Here is a 13,898-nt window from a genome sequence, read left to right as displayed (position 1 = left end):
ATAGCAAACCGATTTCTATGATTTTTGTCCTGCTGGATTATTTGCTAGGGTTTACTATTTAATTCCTGGGGCCTCCAGGGTGATCCTGGAGGGTTGGCAACCTGTGGCACATCTCGGGCATTAGGAGCAGTTGCATTCGCCACAGTGTCTCTCCTCTCTCTCTCTCTCTCTCTCTCTCCTCACCTCCCCCCCCCCCCCACCCCCTAGTCCCCTCCAGAATTATTTAATTTTTATTGCAACTGTGTTCCAAAAACATGCGAAACGGATTTTATTCTTGCTATCACTTCCAGCTGCATCATAGTTCTCCCAAGATCAGCAAGGAACCCGAGATCTCAGATAGAAATTAAAAGAATTTCCAAATAACTTGCTTACGTTCATTAGAAGCTAACAAATACGCAAGATTGTTGCAGAATCTTTGTGTTTTGATTCGGTTCATACATCCTTGCTCTTATGTTTAATGGCGTCAGAAGCCTTCAGTGCATTCTCTTAAGATCAAATCTTACAGTTTGTTATTTCTGGAATCAAAAGTGAAGTGTTACCATCTAAAGATACAAAGTGCAGTTCACAGAAGCTGCAAATTGTAATGTTTGTGTTACACTCCAAACAGTCACAATAGCTAAAACATATCACAAAATATGGGAAGCACCATATGGTAGCTAGCCTAGGAATATTCTAAAGATGTATGATGACAGCACTGAATAGGGAGTTTCCACACACTGCAGATGATAAGAAATCGAGAATTTTCCTTTATAAGGCACCTTTTGATGCCCTTGGATTATCTGAGAATGCTTCACAGAAATGCTGACACTATTGTTACATAGCAAATAAAGTAACCCTTTGTGCACATCCAACGTATGAGATGATTCCGGTTAATCTACTGTTTTCTTTGCAGAAATGTTGCCCAGAACATGGTGAGAACTCACTGTTGTCTCTTGAACAATACAACAGAGTCAGAATGGGATTTCATCTCATCTGCAAGGGCAGCAGTTCTGGTCGTGCAGGAACCCCTCAAAAATGCAGTGACATGTTATCCCAAATTGAAGCCTTAGAGTAACTTGAATGGAGCGAAAGTGGTGCCTGAACAAATGCAACTGTCAGACTTTGTGGCAGTTCAATTTTAGAAGGACCCAATGAAAGGATTTGATCTGGAATCCTTCAAGAATTTTTTTTTGAGGTGGTGATTGTTTTGTATTAATTTGAGTGAGGAATGTCAGTCCGAGGGAATGGATTACTGTTTTGACTATAAGGAAAGTGAATAATTCAAATAAGACTCCTGACTAACCTGGAATTGGCAACAGTAAAAGCTTCCTTAATTTTCAGCAGCTCCTGAATGAATTGAGCCTCCAGTGCCAATGCCTGAGAGTTGCGCTGTCAGCAATTTGGCAGGGCCCGACATTCATTTGAAACCTACACAATCATAGAAATTACTGCAAAGAGTCTGACTAACTGGTTCATCATGAATGTGCTGATATTAGCTCTTCACCTGATTGTGTCTAAAGAAGAATGTCAGAATGTATAAAGCACTATTTAAATCCTCAGGATATTCTGAGTCACTTAGACCTATTGAAGTGCGGTCACTGTTGTAATGCACCAATTTTATTGAAATCACTGCAAAGTCTCTTGTTACAGAAGAAGCTCAATTTCCTTAAACTTACTTTGCCAGTCAAATTCCTGATACCAAAGGACTGACTTTTCAGTCCAGGGTCCGGAACCTGGTAGCGGGGCTCTTTCTGGGTTCTGCCTGACCCCACACCAGGTTCGTCATGTGAATTTTCAAGGAAAAAGATAATTGGCCCATGGGCGGGTTCAGTGCCCATTTTAGGGGCAGTGGGCATGGTGGGGAGGCAGCAGTTGGTTCTGAAGGACAATGTTAGCCGCCAAGTGGCAGCCATTACTGGGCATGCCGTTGCCTGGGTGAATGGAGCATGCAGGAGAGCAGAGGCCCAGCAGCTCATGGTCCACCCAAGTGTCCAAAACACTCACTGCTTGAGTGCCACAATGTTGAAACAAGGGCAACGTCATGCCACTGCATGAGCACTTCAGTTCGATTACCCTTTTTTAATCCAAGATTTTTCATCATCAGCCGCAATCAGCAATGGCTCCCCGTTGTGCCTCTGACAGCTGTGCACTAATGTGTCCCTGACCATTTGCTCTTCCTGTTACTAGCTTTGAAAATGTATTTCTGTCCTTCTCCAGCCTGTTAAGAAGCTCTTCAATGAGCTTAACAGCAAATTAATTGGAGGCGCACTGGTTGCAGGCTCACCTCCCTCACTTTAAAAATCCCAGCACATCACCGAGATATTGGAAGATTGGCTCTCGTCCAAAAGCACTATTTTCAGAGCGAGCTCGCACCTAACCCCGCCCCTGTGAACGATTGAAAATCCCGCACCAGTAATTATCTTAGTTATTGTCCTCTGTACCACTTCAAGGTCAATAATGTTGCTCTTGTGAAAGGGCAACCAGAAGTGCATGTCTAAAGTCAAAAACAAAATAAATTGTTGTTCAGCAGCTGAAAACCCAACTGTTGTGTGCTGACTTTTCCATCATGGCATCTAATTACATTTGCACTAACCTCAAAGTTTGGCGTATTTTCCAAATATCTTATTGTTCAGGCAACTCTGACAATAGTAGTAATACAAGGCTTGATGAGGAACATTCATCTAACTATCCAGACACTGATCACTGTTCACCAATACCTGATAAAGTGCACATGTATGGCATTGTGAGAAGGTGGTTTGGGGCAGGCTTTGCTGGCCCATAAAATCCACAAGCCCCCCTCCCTATCCCTGAGCCCCTTCACCTCTCTGCCTCCCCCTTTCAAGTTTCTCCTCAAGATTTATGGGCGGAATTTTCCCATGACCTCCCTACTGGAGGGACCAATGGTGGGCAAAGGGGTAAAACCTGGCCCCAAAATAACTTTAATGCCAACGTGAAACTATAGAATGATTTTCTGATGCTGCCCGCCATGGCAGATCAAGAAACCTACTGGAGGCCAGCATGAAACCGTTTTGCATCCCATTGCATCCTGCTAATTGGACGCTGATGAAGACCCAAACAGAATCTCCCCCCCCCCCCACCCCCCAACGCCTCAACAAGGCTAGCAACAAAACATGCAAGTCCAGAAAATTTGGGACTAACCTGAAGAAGGCCTGGTGCTGCCTCTGGAGTTTGACATGTAAGCCACCAGTCACCCTGGACCTTGAAACACCACAGCAGTGGGCGTGTGCATCTATCAGATGGATTTTCCAGATTGAGTGTCTTCGAAGGAGTCCAGCTCCAGAGTGTTTCTGGAGATCCGCCTTCCTTCTTCAACGTGATGTTCTTCAATGCTAGCGATTTTGAGGCATTTTAAATATGGCACCCAGGTATGATGGTGGGTTGCACGCTATAAGCCCACTCCTCCACATAGGAGGGAACAAAACCCCTGGATGCACAACTAATTACACAGGGGATGGAAGGTACCGTGAGATTTCCCCTTTGCCTTCACAGCGGTAAACACTTATCTCCTTTTTGAAGTCCATTTTTTTATTGGATCTCTCTGTGAAGCACTTCAGTGTGTTTTGACATTGTAAAAGTGAGAGACAAACGCAAGTTTTCAACACTTGGTGTCTAAAACTGACGCGCGAAGAAGATTAGGATCGTCAGTTGACCATCACACATGGCGGCACAGTCCAGTATGAAGTTCTTTCTTTCTTTTAATGGTTATGAAAAAAAGGTCTCAGAGCGGAAGCAGTTTTGAAGTAAGAAGTGAACCATAATGAACTATTTTGCCTTGTTTTGTTTGTCTTGAAGCAGGAGCAGGAGACCAGTTACACTATCATGAGGTCAAAGGGCACGAATGTCACCATCAATGGGCTGAAACCTGAGACGACCTACCTGTTCCAGATCAGGGCCCGGACTGCGGCTGGTTACGGGACCAGCAGCCGCAAGTTCGAATTTGAGACCAGTCCTGACTGTAAGTGAGCGTTAGTTTTGTTGAATTTAAAAATGCCCCATTGGTGAGGAATCTATCAGCTAAGAGATGAGATGAGAATTTGGCAAAATATGAGTTTAGGCAATGATCACACTGCTGTAACTTTGTCACAGAGTTCGGCCAATGATTAATGCTGTTGCACTTTATGATATGATTTGAACCCCTCGACATGAAATGTAATTTTCCTCAGCCAGTCACTCTTGCAGAGTTTGTATTCTTTCTGTTCTGTTTAAGTTCCATCGCAACACAAGTTTTGAAACAAAATCTCTTCATTTCAGCCTTTTCCATCGCTGGTGAGAACAGCCAGGTTGTCATGATTGCCATATCAGCAGCTGTCGCCATCGTCCTCCTCACAGTAGTGATGTACATTATAGTTGGGAGGTTAGTTGGACATTATGTTCTGTGTTGAAACCACCATTTCCCAATTAATTTTACTCCCTACCTGTTGTTGTGATATGATGTTCATGTACCTTTTGAAGAATGTCTTAAACTACTGCCTTTGCAGGAAGTGATGTGTTAGTCACATGTCTTGCAGTCAGTCTGCGAGTCGTAGATGTAACATACTTAGCTTCTTGGTGAGTAGAATCTGCATCTCCTAAATGTCAGATTCTCCATTGCAAGTCTGGCCTGTACCCGCTGCTAGTGAGGATGGAGAATGGCCAGGTCCCAGGCCGTGCATACACATGGCTGACGACCTAAAGCGTCGCGCCATACAATATGGCGCTGGCCGTGCGTGGCCCCGACCCACCATCTGCGACCCCACAGCCTACCCCTTGATCACCCCCTGGCAACCCCACATCAATCCCCCCCCACCTCCCCCCCCCTGTCCAACAGCACGGATCCCGGCCCAGTGTGGCGGTACTGGACACAGTCCGTAACCCCCATGCCAGGTTCACGACTTGTGTGAGGACATGTGTCCCGTGGCGTCGGGAACTCGGGCCATTGGGGGCGGAGCATCGCGAGTGGGCAGGCCGATGAGGCACCAACGGCAATGCCACTGCGCTCACCGCACGTCACTATGATGCCATTTTGGAGGGGGCGGAGAATCACAAACCAGTGTCAAACCGCCATTGGAATCCTTTCTCCACCCGATTGCTGATTACGATATCAGCATCGGACAACGGAGAAACCCGCCCCATGTTTCTTTCTGCCAATCTATGCCAGGCCAGAGAAACATAGAAAATAGAAGCAGGAGTAGGCCATTTTAGCCCTACGAGTCTGCTTCGCTATTCAATATGATCATTGATGATCCTCTATCTCTGTGACATACTCCAGCGCTCTCGTCATATCCCTTGGCGCCTATAGTGTGTAAACATCCATCTATTTATTTCTTAAATACATTCAGTGACTTTGCTTCAACTGCCTTTTGTGATAGAGAATTCCACAGGTTCACCAACCTCTTGAGTGAAGAGGGTTTTCCTCATCTCAATGGCATACCCCTCTGACCGCGTCCACCTGGCGACCAGAGAATCCCATCCAAGGTCAATGGACTTATCCATTGTCCGTGGCTCGCCCATGGCATTCTTGTGGTGGTTGGGTCGAAAGAATCCAGCCCAAATTGCATTGTAATGACAAACTCAGTTTATTATTAGAAGTGCTAGATTAACAAGTTGCATTGGCATTGAATCCTCTTCACTGTAAACCATAAACAATCAGACTGACTGGCTTTCCAATTCCTAAATCCTGATTTGATCTCAGTACAGGAGTAATACAGATGGGAGCTGCGGGCAATAGAAACCTGACTGGGCCTCAGGAGCGTGAGGCACAGGGGAATGCGGAGAGCAACGGATTTTTGGCAGGGGTCAGGGAGAATTTCTGTCCCTTCTTCAAAAAGCAACTTGGGCGCGATTCAGTGGTCCCTTCACGTCTGACTTGGTGTCGGGACGAGGTCATTGAATCTCGCGAGACATCTGGATCGGAATTCTCGACGCTCAAAAGGTCTCGTGAGGTTCAATAGAATCCCGGAGCGAATTGTGAACTGAACCTCGCTCTCGCTTGGCGAGATCCAGGCGCACATATCTAAATGAGCTGTTAGGTTCATTTAAATATATGCTTACCCAATTCACCTGGGGTCTGGGATTCACCAGTCTTGCCAGCAAGGCCTCAACCGAGCGCCGTTTGGTAGTGGCTCACAAAGTCGTGAACCAGTCGATACGGCACCATGGGCGTCTCGCTGGGGAGTTGACTCCCCCTGGTGGTCGTGGACAGGGCAGAGCGGTATCCTGGCACTCCCCTGACATCTGGGCACCTTGGCACTGCCATCTTGGCACTACCAAGGCGCCAGGTTGGCAGTACCAGGGTACCCAGGTGCCATGTTGCTCGTGCCAGGGGTCAGGCCAGTGGACCTTGCCCATAAGTGTTGGGGTGAAGGGTGCTCGAGGACCCCAAGAGAGGTATGTTGGGTGCGGTGGGGGCACAGAGGGTGGTCGAAAGAAGGGGCTGACTTTAAAAGTGGTGTCCTGATCCACGAGTTGTCATCCTGAACTGGTGAGCTGAGCTGAACACTTGCAATGTCCCCCCCACCCCGGCTCCATGGGAATGGGCAGCCTCCATTAGATTTTGTGGCCATCGCCATCTTAGGGGTAGGCTAGTGGAGACATCCTAGATGAGCTCCGAGGAGTACTGGAATGCATGGAATATTTGAATATAGCCACATCTCTCTGATTCTATGTGCTCTGTCGGATATTACTAGAAGACACATCCCACCACTTCCACTGGGATATTGGGCGGGATTATCTGAGCCTCTGCGCCGAAATTGCGCTCAGCACGGGGGCAGAGAATCGGGCGTCAGACCCGCGATCGGGTCAAACGCCTTCCCGCGATTCCCCGTGGGGCGGAGAATCGCTACCAGTCGCACACGCACGGTCGGTGCGGCGCCAGTCGGGGGCCATTGAAAGAGGGCCCCACGGCGATTCTCCGCCGGCAGTTGGCCGAGTTCTCACCGTCGTGGTTCACTCATGGTTCCACCCGGCGGGAGCTCGGAGTGGCGGCTACGGACCCACTCGGAGACCCTACGGACTCTGGTGGGGGGTGGGCCTCCAGGACGGCCAGGCGCGCGATCGGCGGCCCTGCGCAACATGGCGGACCGACACAGCAAGCTGGCCTATATTGTTGGGGCCAGCTTGCTGTGTGGCTCCGCCATGTTGCACGAGGCCGACGCCGCGCATTATCGTGGACCCATGGCCGTACGTGCAGGACCCCGTATCGGCAGCCGGAGCTGCATGGACTACTCTGGGGCCCTGCAAACCCCCTTCAAAACGGAGAATCACTCAGGACTTTCGAGAAAAATGTCCAGAGTGATTTGCGCCCGTTTTCTCGCGGGCGTGGGGACATAGCCCCATTTTCAGAGAATTCAGCCCATTGTCTTTTTCTGTGAATCTGTTGAACTCATTGCCGCAGAAGGCTGTGGAGTCACTGAGTGTCCTTAAGACTGAGATAAATAGGATGTTGATTAATAAGGGGATCAGGGGTTATGGGGAGCAAGTCGGAGAAGGGGGATGGTGAAAGTATCAGCCATGATTGAATAGTGGAGCAGACTCGATGGGCTGAATGGCCTAATTCTTCTCCTGTATCTTATGGTCTTATACTGCTTTGCAATCCAATAGAACCAGTCAGATGTCTTAATAAGTGAACATGGGTTACCCTAACCAGAGGGATAAGAATTATTCATCAAACATTAAATATAAGGGGTAAAGAGGAAATAGTACAGGGAGAAGGTATAGAATTACTTCCCAACCTTGTCTGAGCTCACAAATGGAATCAAAACATGTTGCCTTATGCCAAAAATCAATCACAGTTCAATTTTGTCGCAGATATATGGAATCATGGTGTAATAATCACTGGAAGCGGTAAGGTAAACCACAAGGGGAACATCAAGCAGCTTTGGAAAAATACCTGGAGTTGACATTTTGGAGTACGCTCAGAGCTTTATACATTTCTATGAAAGGAACACTTGTTAATGAAACATTTGGCACCTGTGAAAGTTAAATAATCTTTCAGTGCAATGAAATAATGAAATGTTTGATTAATCCTAGTGTTTGATTTTGTTTGATTTATTTTGCAGGTTCTGTGGATATAACAAATCAAAGCATATTTCTGATGACAAAAGAATATATTACCCAAATGGTCACAGTAAGTATTGAACTGCAAATATTTTACAAATAATTACCACAAAAAAACCTCAGCAAGTCAGACAGCATCTCATTTACTTCTGTACTGTTTCTGGGATTTTACTGTTCACTAATGTAGCATTTGTTCACATTCCAAAAGAGGTAACATGTCTAAAAGATTTTAATAGCTATGAAGTGTTTTGGGACATCCTGAAGGTGAGTAATGATCTTTTTGAATATAAATGAAAGTTCCTATTGCTCTTTCAAGAAAGGTCAGAGGGCAGGATTTCCCGTGGGGAGTTTGGCGGCAGCGGAGGCATCAGCGATGACACCTTCGGTCCAACCACCGTCAACGGGCTTCCCTGTTGTTCACACCCTTCACCACCAGGGAACCTGCAGCAGATGGTCGCCATCGCCGGGACTGTAAATACCTGTTGGCAGGAATGACTGGAAAATCTCATCCATAGAAACAGGCTAAATGTACATCCACTAATATTTTAAAAGTACAATCCTTCCATCACTTGCACTGATTATATTCCGATTAATTGTTTCAACACTCAAGAATTCCATATAATCCCTGCAGTGCAGAAGGGAGCGATTCAGCTCATCGAGTCTGCGCGACCCTCTGAAAGGGCACTCTACCTGAGCCCACTCTCTGCCCTATCCTCGTAACCCCACCTAACTTGCATATCTTTGAACACTAAGGGGCAATTTGGCATGGCCAATCCAAATGAGCTGGAGGAAACCGGGGCACCCGGAGGAAACCCACGCAGATACGGGGAGAACGTACAAACTCCACAGTGTCACCCAAGGCTAGAATTGAACTCAGGCCTCTGGTGCTGTGAGGCAGCAGTCCTAACCACTGCGCCATTGTGCCACCCCCCAAGACCACCCTTTTCTTTTACTTTACAGCAGTGATATAAAGGAGGAATTCATCTTGTATGCGCTCAGAGAGCTCACTCATGCTATTGCAATGTGAGCTTGAATTTTTGGGGGACATTTCACACAGCAGTTACTGCTTTATCGTTGAAGCATCGTTTTCTTCTATTGTTTATTGCTGTAATATTGCAAAAGACTCATTTAGTACATGGACTGATAATATAGAACTGGTGCAAACACTTCAGCTTGCCCCAGGAACCAAATCTAATCTACTGCGAGGACATAAGGCAAATTCACATCTGACACCTGTTTTAGAATCATCCAATCTTACTCCCCATTCAAATTGATCGAGTGCAAAGTTTGCGGTGTTAGGGGTAGTGATGTGAAATGAGCTGAACCTGCCCCTTTAATGTCAGGTTGTTTAGGTTCAAGCTAAAGTTTTCAGACCCAGCCAGTGGTTGAAGAAATTTCCCATTCCTGTTGCAAGAGTTATGGCATGTCCTCAAACCTAACCTCAACAACATTTATCCCAAAGCAACCCATGTCCACACTGAATGAGGGTAACCACTACATTGAATTTTTATGCAACTGGATCATTGCTGGCCAACATCGATGTAACATGTTACCATAGTTTGTCTGCGATTGACTAATACAGCACGGGAAGATCTGGGAAACACTTTACCATGGAAACAAGACAACAGGAAAGGATTGGACAACACTTTTACCAGATGGCAGTTTTGGAAAAGTACAGGGCCTCACTATTAGCACCAATGTAGCCATGAAGGTCTAACAGCAAATCCAATGGTAGAGTTTTAAGGATGAGCTATTGACGCTGACCATACTGAAAGTTGACACCTAATGTGCTGGCAGCGACTCACACACTCCCACTGCCATTTAATGCTCGTTTGAGCATTGATTGGCAGTGGGCAGGACTTCTGTCCGCTCTTGGAAGGAAGAAACACCTGTGAGAGCTGTCGGTCAATCAGATTTGCTCTTGGCTCTTAAACCCAGCCAGGCACAGTACTGTAGTGGCCAGAAGTGGTACTACAGCACTCTGCCTGGAACTATGGGCTGGATACTCTGACCCCCCCCCTCCCCCCGGATCGGAGAAGCCCCAGTGGGAGGAGCGAATCCCGCCCCGCAGCCTCGACGCTTGCTGCGTATTCTCCGGCGCCGGTTTTCGGACGGGGGCCGGATCGCCGCCACGCCGGTCGGGGGCCGTTGACAGCGCCCCCCCCCAAGCGATTCTCCGGGCCCCGATGTGCCGAGTGGCCGTCCATCTTTGGCCAGTCCCGCCAGCGTGAATCACTCCACTCACGCACCGGTGGGACCTGGCAGGTGAGTATGCGTGGGCGGTCCTCGGGGAGGGTGCGGCGGGATCCCATGCCGGGGGGGCTCCCATGGAGGCCTGGCCCACGATCGGGGCCCACCAATCTGCGGGCGGGCTTTTTCCATAGGGGCACTTCTTCCTTCCGCACCGGGCCCCTGTAGGGCTCTGCCATATTGCCCGGGGACCGCGCAGAGAAGAGAACACCCCGAGCATGCGCGAGAATATGCCAGCCGGTCCGTGCATGCGCAGAATCACGTCGGCCATTCCGCACATGCGCGAACTCGTGCCATCCCTTCACCGCCGGTTGGAACGATGCCAACCCTTCCGCCATCAACCTAGCTCCCTAGAAAGCTGAGAATTCCTGAGTCATTGGCGACGGTTTTCCCGCCGGCGTGGGGACGTAATTCCCAGAAGGGTGGATCCCGACCTATATGTCTCGGACCTTCGAACAGGTAAGTCTCAGAGCTGGGATCCTCCAGGAGAATCCCGCCCCTCCAGGTGTCCCATGGGCTGGATGTTAGATACATTCAGGGGGGTCAGGAGGAGGGCGGCAATCAAGGTGTAGGGGGTTGGCCAAGTGGGAAGGGGTTCCAGAGTCCCATCTCTGAGGGTGCTTTTAAAGTGAGGCACCTTCCTCCCACATCCCGCCTGAGATGCGGAAAAGTACAAATGTCACTTTCCCAATCTCCCTGCACCCATTTCCGGCAGCCTAAAGAATGAGGCTGGGTGTGATACGTCCTTTAAGTGGCCACTTAAGGGTCTTAATAGGTGAATGGGCTGATTTCCAACCCAAGGCATGAAATTACATCCGGGTTTGGGTGGGCGGGTTCCCCGGGGGAATCCCATCCATTCAATTTTATATCCCACTCCGCCCTACCTCGGAACCCACCTTGGAAGAGTACACAATTCTGCCCATAGTGTATATCAATAAACCATGCTCTCATGCAATCTTTGTGCAAGTATGTGCTGGACCACCAAAACCAATTAATGTAGAACAATCACATGATGATTATGCTTGGGGATATTTTTACATGTCTGATCGTTCATCCATCCAAACAACATCAACAGATTCCATGATGTCATCAAGTTGCCCCTTAAATGATTCTCCTCCTGCACCCCTATTGCCACCCAGTTTAATATGTTGCTCACTCTTAGTGTGAAAAATAATTTCCTGGTTATCAGTTCTTATCTTGAACTACTTTGAGCGTGTGCCCCATGCCCCAGTGTCGCAACTTTGTTTGAAATAACTTTTCAAATTTGCTTTTTGTATATCATTTATTATTTAATAGATTTCTATCAAATTATCTCTCTCGTACAACCTTTTCAAAGCTAAAGTACTCTCCAGTCTTTCCTTGTCACACTGTCCATAACCAGATTACACCTGGCAGCAATTACACTAGCTTCATATTCCAGTCAGGCACCAGAACAGCATGAATGTGCAGGTAAACTGGTTGTAAGCAAAATACTGCGGATGCTGGAATCTGTAACCAGAACAGAGGATGTTGGAAAAACCCAGCAGGTCTGGTAGCATCTGTCAGGAAAGAAAGCAGAGTTAACATTTTGAAACATTAACCCTGACCATCAGACAATAAGAAATAGGTGCAGGAATAGGCTATTCAGCCCTCTGAGCCTGCTCCACCAATTTAATAAGATCATGGCTGATCAACACTCACTGAGTCCACATTCCTGTCTCATCTCTGTAACCCTTAATTCCCCTATTGGTTAAAAATCTGATCGATCTCAACCTTGGAAATATTCAAGGACTTGGCCTCCACAGCTTCCTGAGGTAAAGAATCCCAAAGATTCACCACAGTTTGAGAGCAGAAATTTGTCCTCAATTCGGCGCAGTCTCTCCCTACAGGTGCTGCCAGACCTACTGAACTTTTCCAGCATCCTCTTTTCTTGCTTGTGGCAGGCTGGTTGGTTAGTTGCAAGAGAATCTAGACTTCTTCCTAGAAGACTATTGACAGCAATGAAAAACTCCCCAAACAGGAATGAAGTTCATACCTTCACTCAAATTCTGTTACAGCATACAAGTGGCAGACTGAAGCAGAATTCTACTGCCTGGACAGATCAAGGGGATGATTGCTCTCTAACCCTGTCAGGGTTAGATTCAAAATAATCCAAGCCTACAGTTTTATTGCAAATATGCTATCTAGAGAAAAGTACAAATACCAGGAGAATCAGTCAGAATCATAGAATTTACAGTGCAGAAGGAGGCCATTTGGCCCATCGAGTCTGCACCGGCTCTTGGAAAGAGCACACTACCCAAGCCCACACCTCCACCCTATCCCCATAACCCAGTAACCCCATCCAACACTAAGGGTAATTTTGGACACTAAGGGCAATTTAGCATGTCCAATCCACCTAACCTGCACATCTTTAGACTATGGGAGGAAACCGGAGTACCTGGAGGAAACCCACGCACACACTGGGAGAACGTGCAGACTCCACACAGACAGTGACCCAAGCCGATAATCAAACCTGGGACCCTGGAGCTGTGAAGCAATTGTGCTAACCAATATGCTACTGTGCTGCCTTTGACAGAGACAGAAGAAGAAATAGAAAAAGGATCATATGCAACTAGGAAGATATTTCCATCAAACATTGATTGATAGAAATTGTATTCTAAATCTCTAAATCGGACTTAACATGAACCACCTTATGGTCTTCATCACAGCATACTGAAAAGTATGCTCTGCCTAATCACTATTGCCTGTATAGCCATACATGCCTATGTCTTAGAGGTGTTACACTACGACAGGTGCTTTTGTAGAGGGAGGATGAGTGAATCTTCCTAGTCTGCTCTTATATATCTTAGATGGACTGGTTAGCGATTTTGGCAGTCGAATTGATGAAAAATTATAAATGGAGGAGTGGGAAAATGAAAATATGGAGGAGTGGGAAAATGAAAATATGATTTTATAGGAACTACAAAGAATTTTTGAAATTATTCAGTAACACTACTGAATCGGAAATGTTTGAGGCAACAGGAGAAGTTGCCAAACATCTTTTGTATCTGCTCTCTTCACAGTGATTAACTGTGGAAGCAGCAATGTTGTGAAAATTGTTAAGTTGTGTTAATGTCATGGCTGTGTGTGATATTTCTCAACTTTTGTGTTAACAGTTAAACTTCCAGGCCTACGAACATATGTGGATCCACACACTTATGAGGACCCCAGCCAAGCAGTCCATGAGTTTGCCAAGGAACTGGATTCTTCCTCCATATCTATTGATAAAGTTGTTGGTGCAGGTACTAAATTCCACATATTATGAAATAACTGCAATTGCCAATAAAGGTTATGTCATTGCTGAAGGTTATGTCAATGTTGAAGGTTATGTCAATGTTGTCCAGGCACAGATTGTTCTGTGCACAAAAGACAGGTCGGCTCATTTACGTAATTCTCTGGCATTTGAGTCTTATTGCTCCTGATGCATTTTTAGCACCAGGAATTTTGGGTGCATGAGCTAGAGGACATCTGATTGCCCAGTCTGTGTTATGGGATAAGGTAAGGGTGCATAAGATAGTGCTAGAAACAGAGGGAGTAATAATAATAATTTTTATTATCGTCACAAGTAGGCTTACATTAACACTGCAATGAAGTTA

The 13,898-nt window shown here is 46.8% G+C and overlaps 1 protein-coding gene across 2 annotated transcripts in view; it reads left to right on the top strand.

The window, feature by feature from the left end:
• Positions 1–13,898, top strand: part of epha3 (eph receptor A3) — a 299,166-nt gene that overhangs the window by 228,449 nt on the left and 56,819 nt on the right. Inside the window, exons 7-10 of one of the 2 annotated variants that reach the window (XM_038801693.1) lie at positions 3,796–3,955; positions 4,252–4,354; positions 8,037–8,104; positions 13,419–13,544. In XM_038801693.1, the coding sequence (XP_038657621.1) occupies positions 3,796–3,955; positions 4,252–4,354; positions 8,037–8,104; positions 13,419–13,544 (457 nt within the window). Of the gene's footprint in view, positions 1–3,792; positions 3,956–4,251; positions 4,355–8,036; positions 8,105–13,418; positions 13,545–13,898 lie in introns of both variants that reach the window. The other variant, XM_038801692.1, reaches the window with a different exon arrangement.

The sequence above is a fragment of the Scyliorhinus canicula genome, chromosome 7 (genome assembly GCF_902713615.1).
Source record: "Scyliorhinus canicula chromosome 7, sScyCan1.1, whole genome shotgun sequence".
Classification (NCBI taxonomy): Eukaryota; Metazoa; Chordata; class Chondrichthyes; order Carcharhiniformes; family Scyliorhinidae; genus Scyliorhinus; species Scyliorhinus canicula.
The sequence above is the reverse complement of the archived record's forward strand: the minus strand, read 5'-3'. Positions and strand labels throughout refer to the sequence as shown.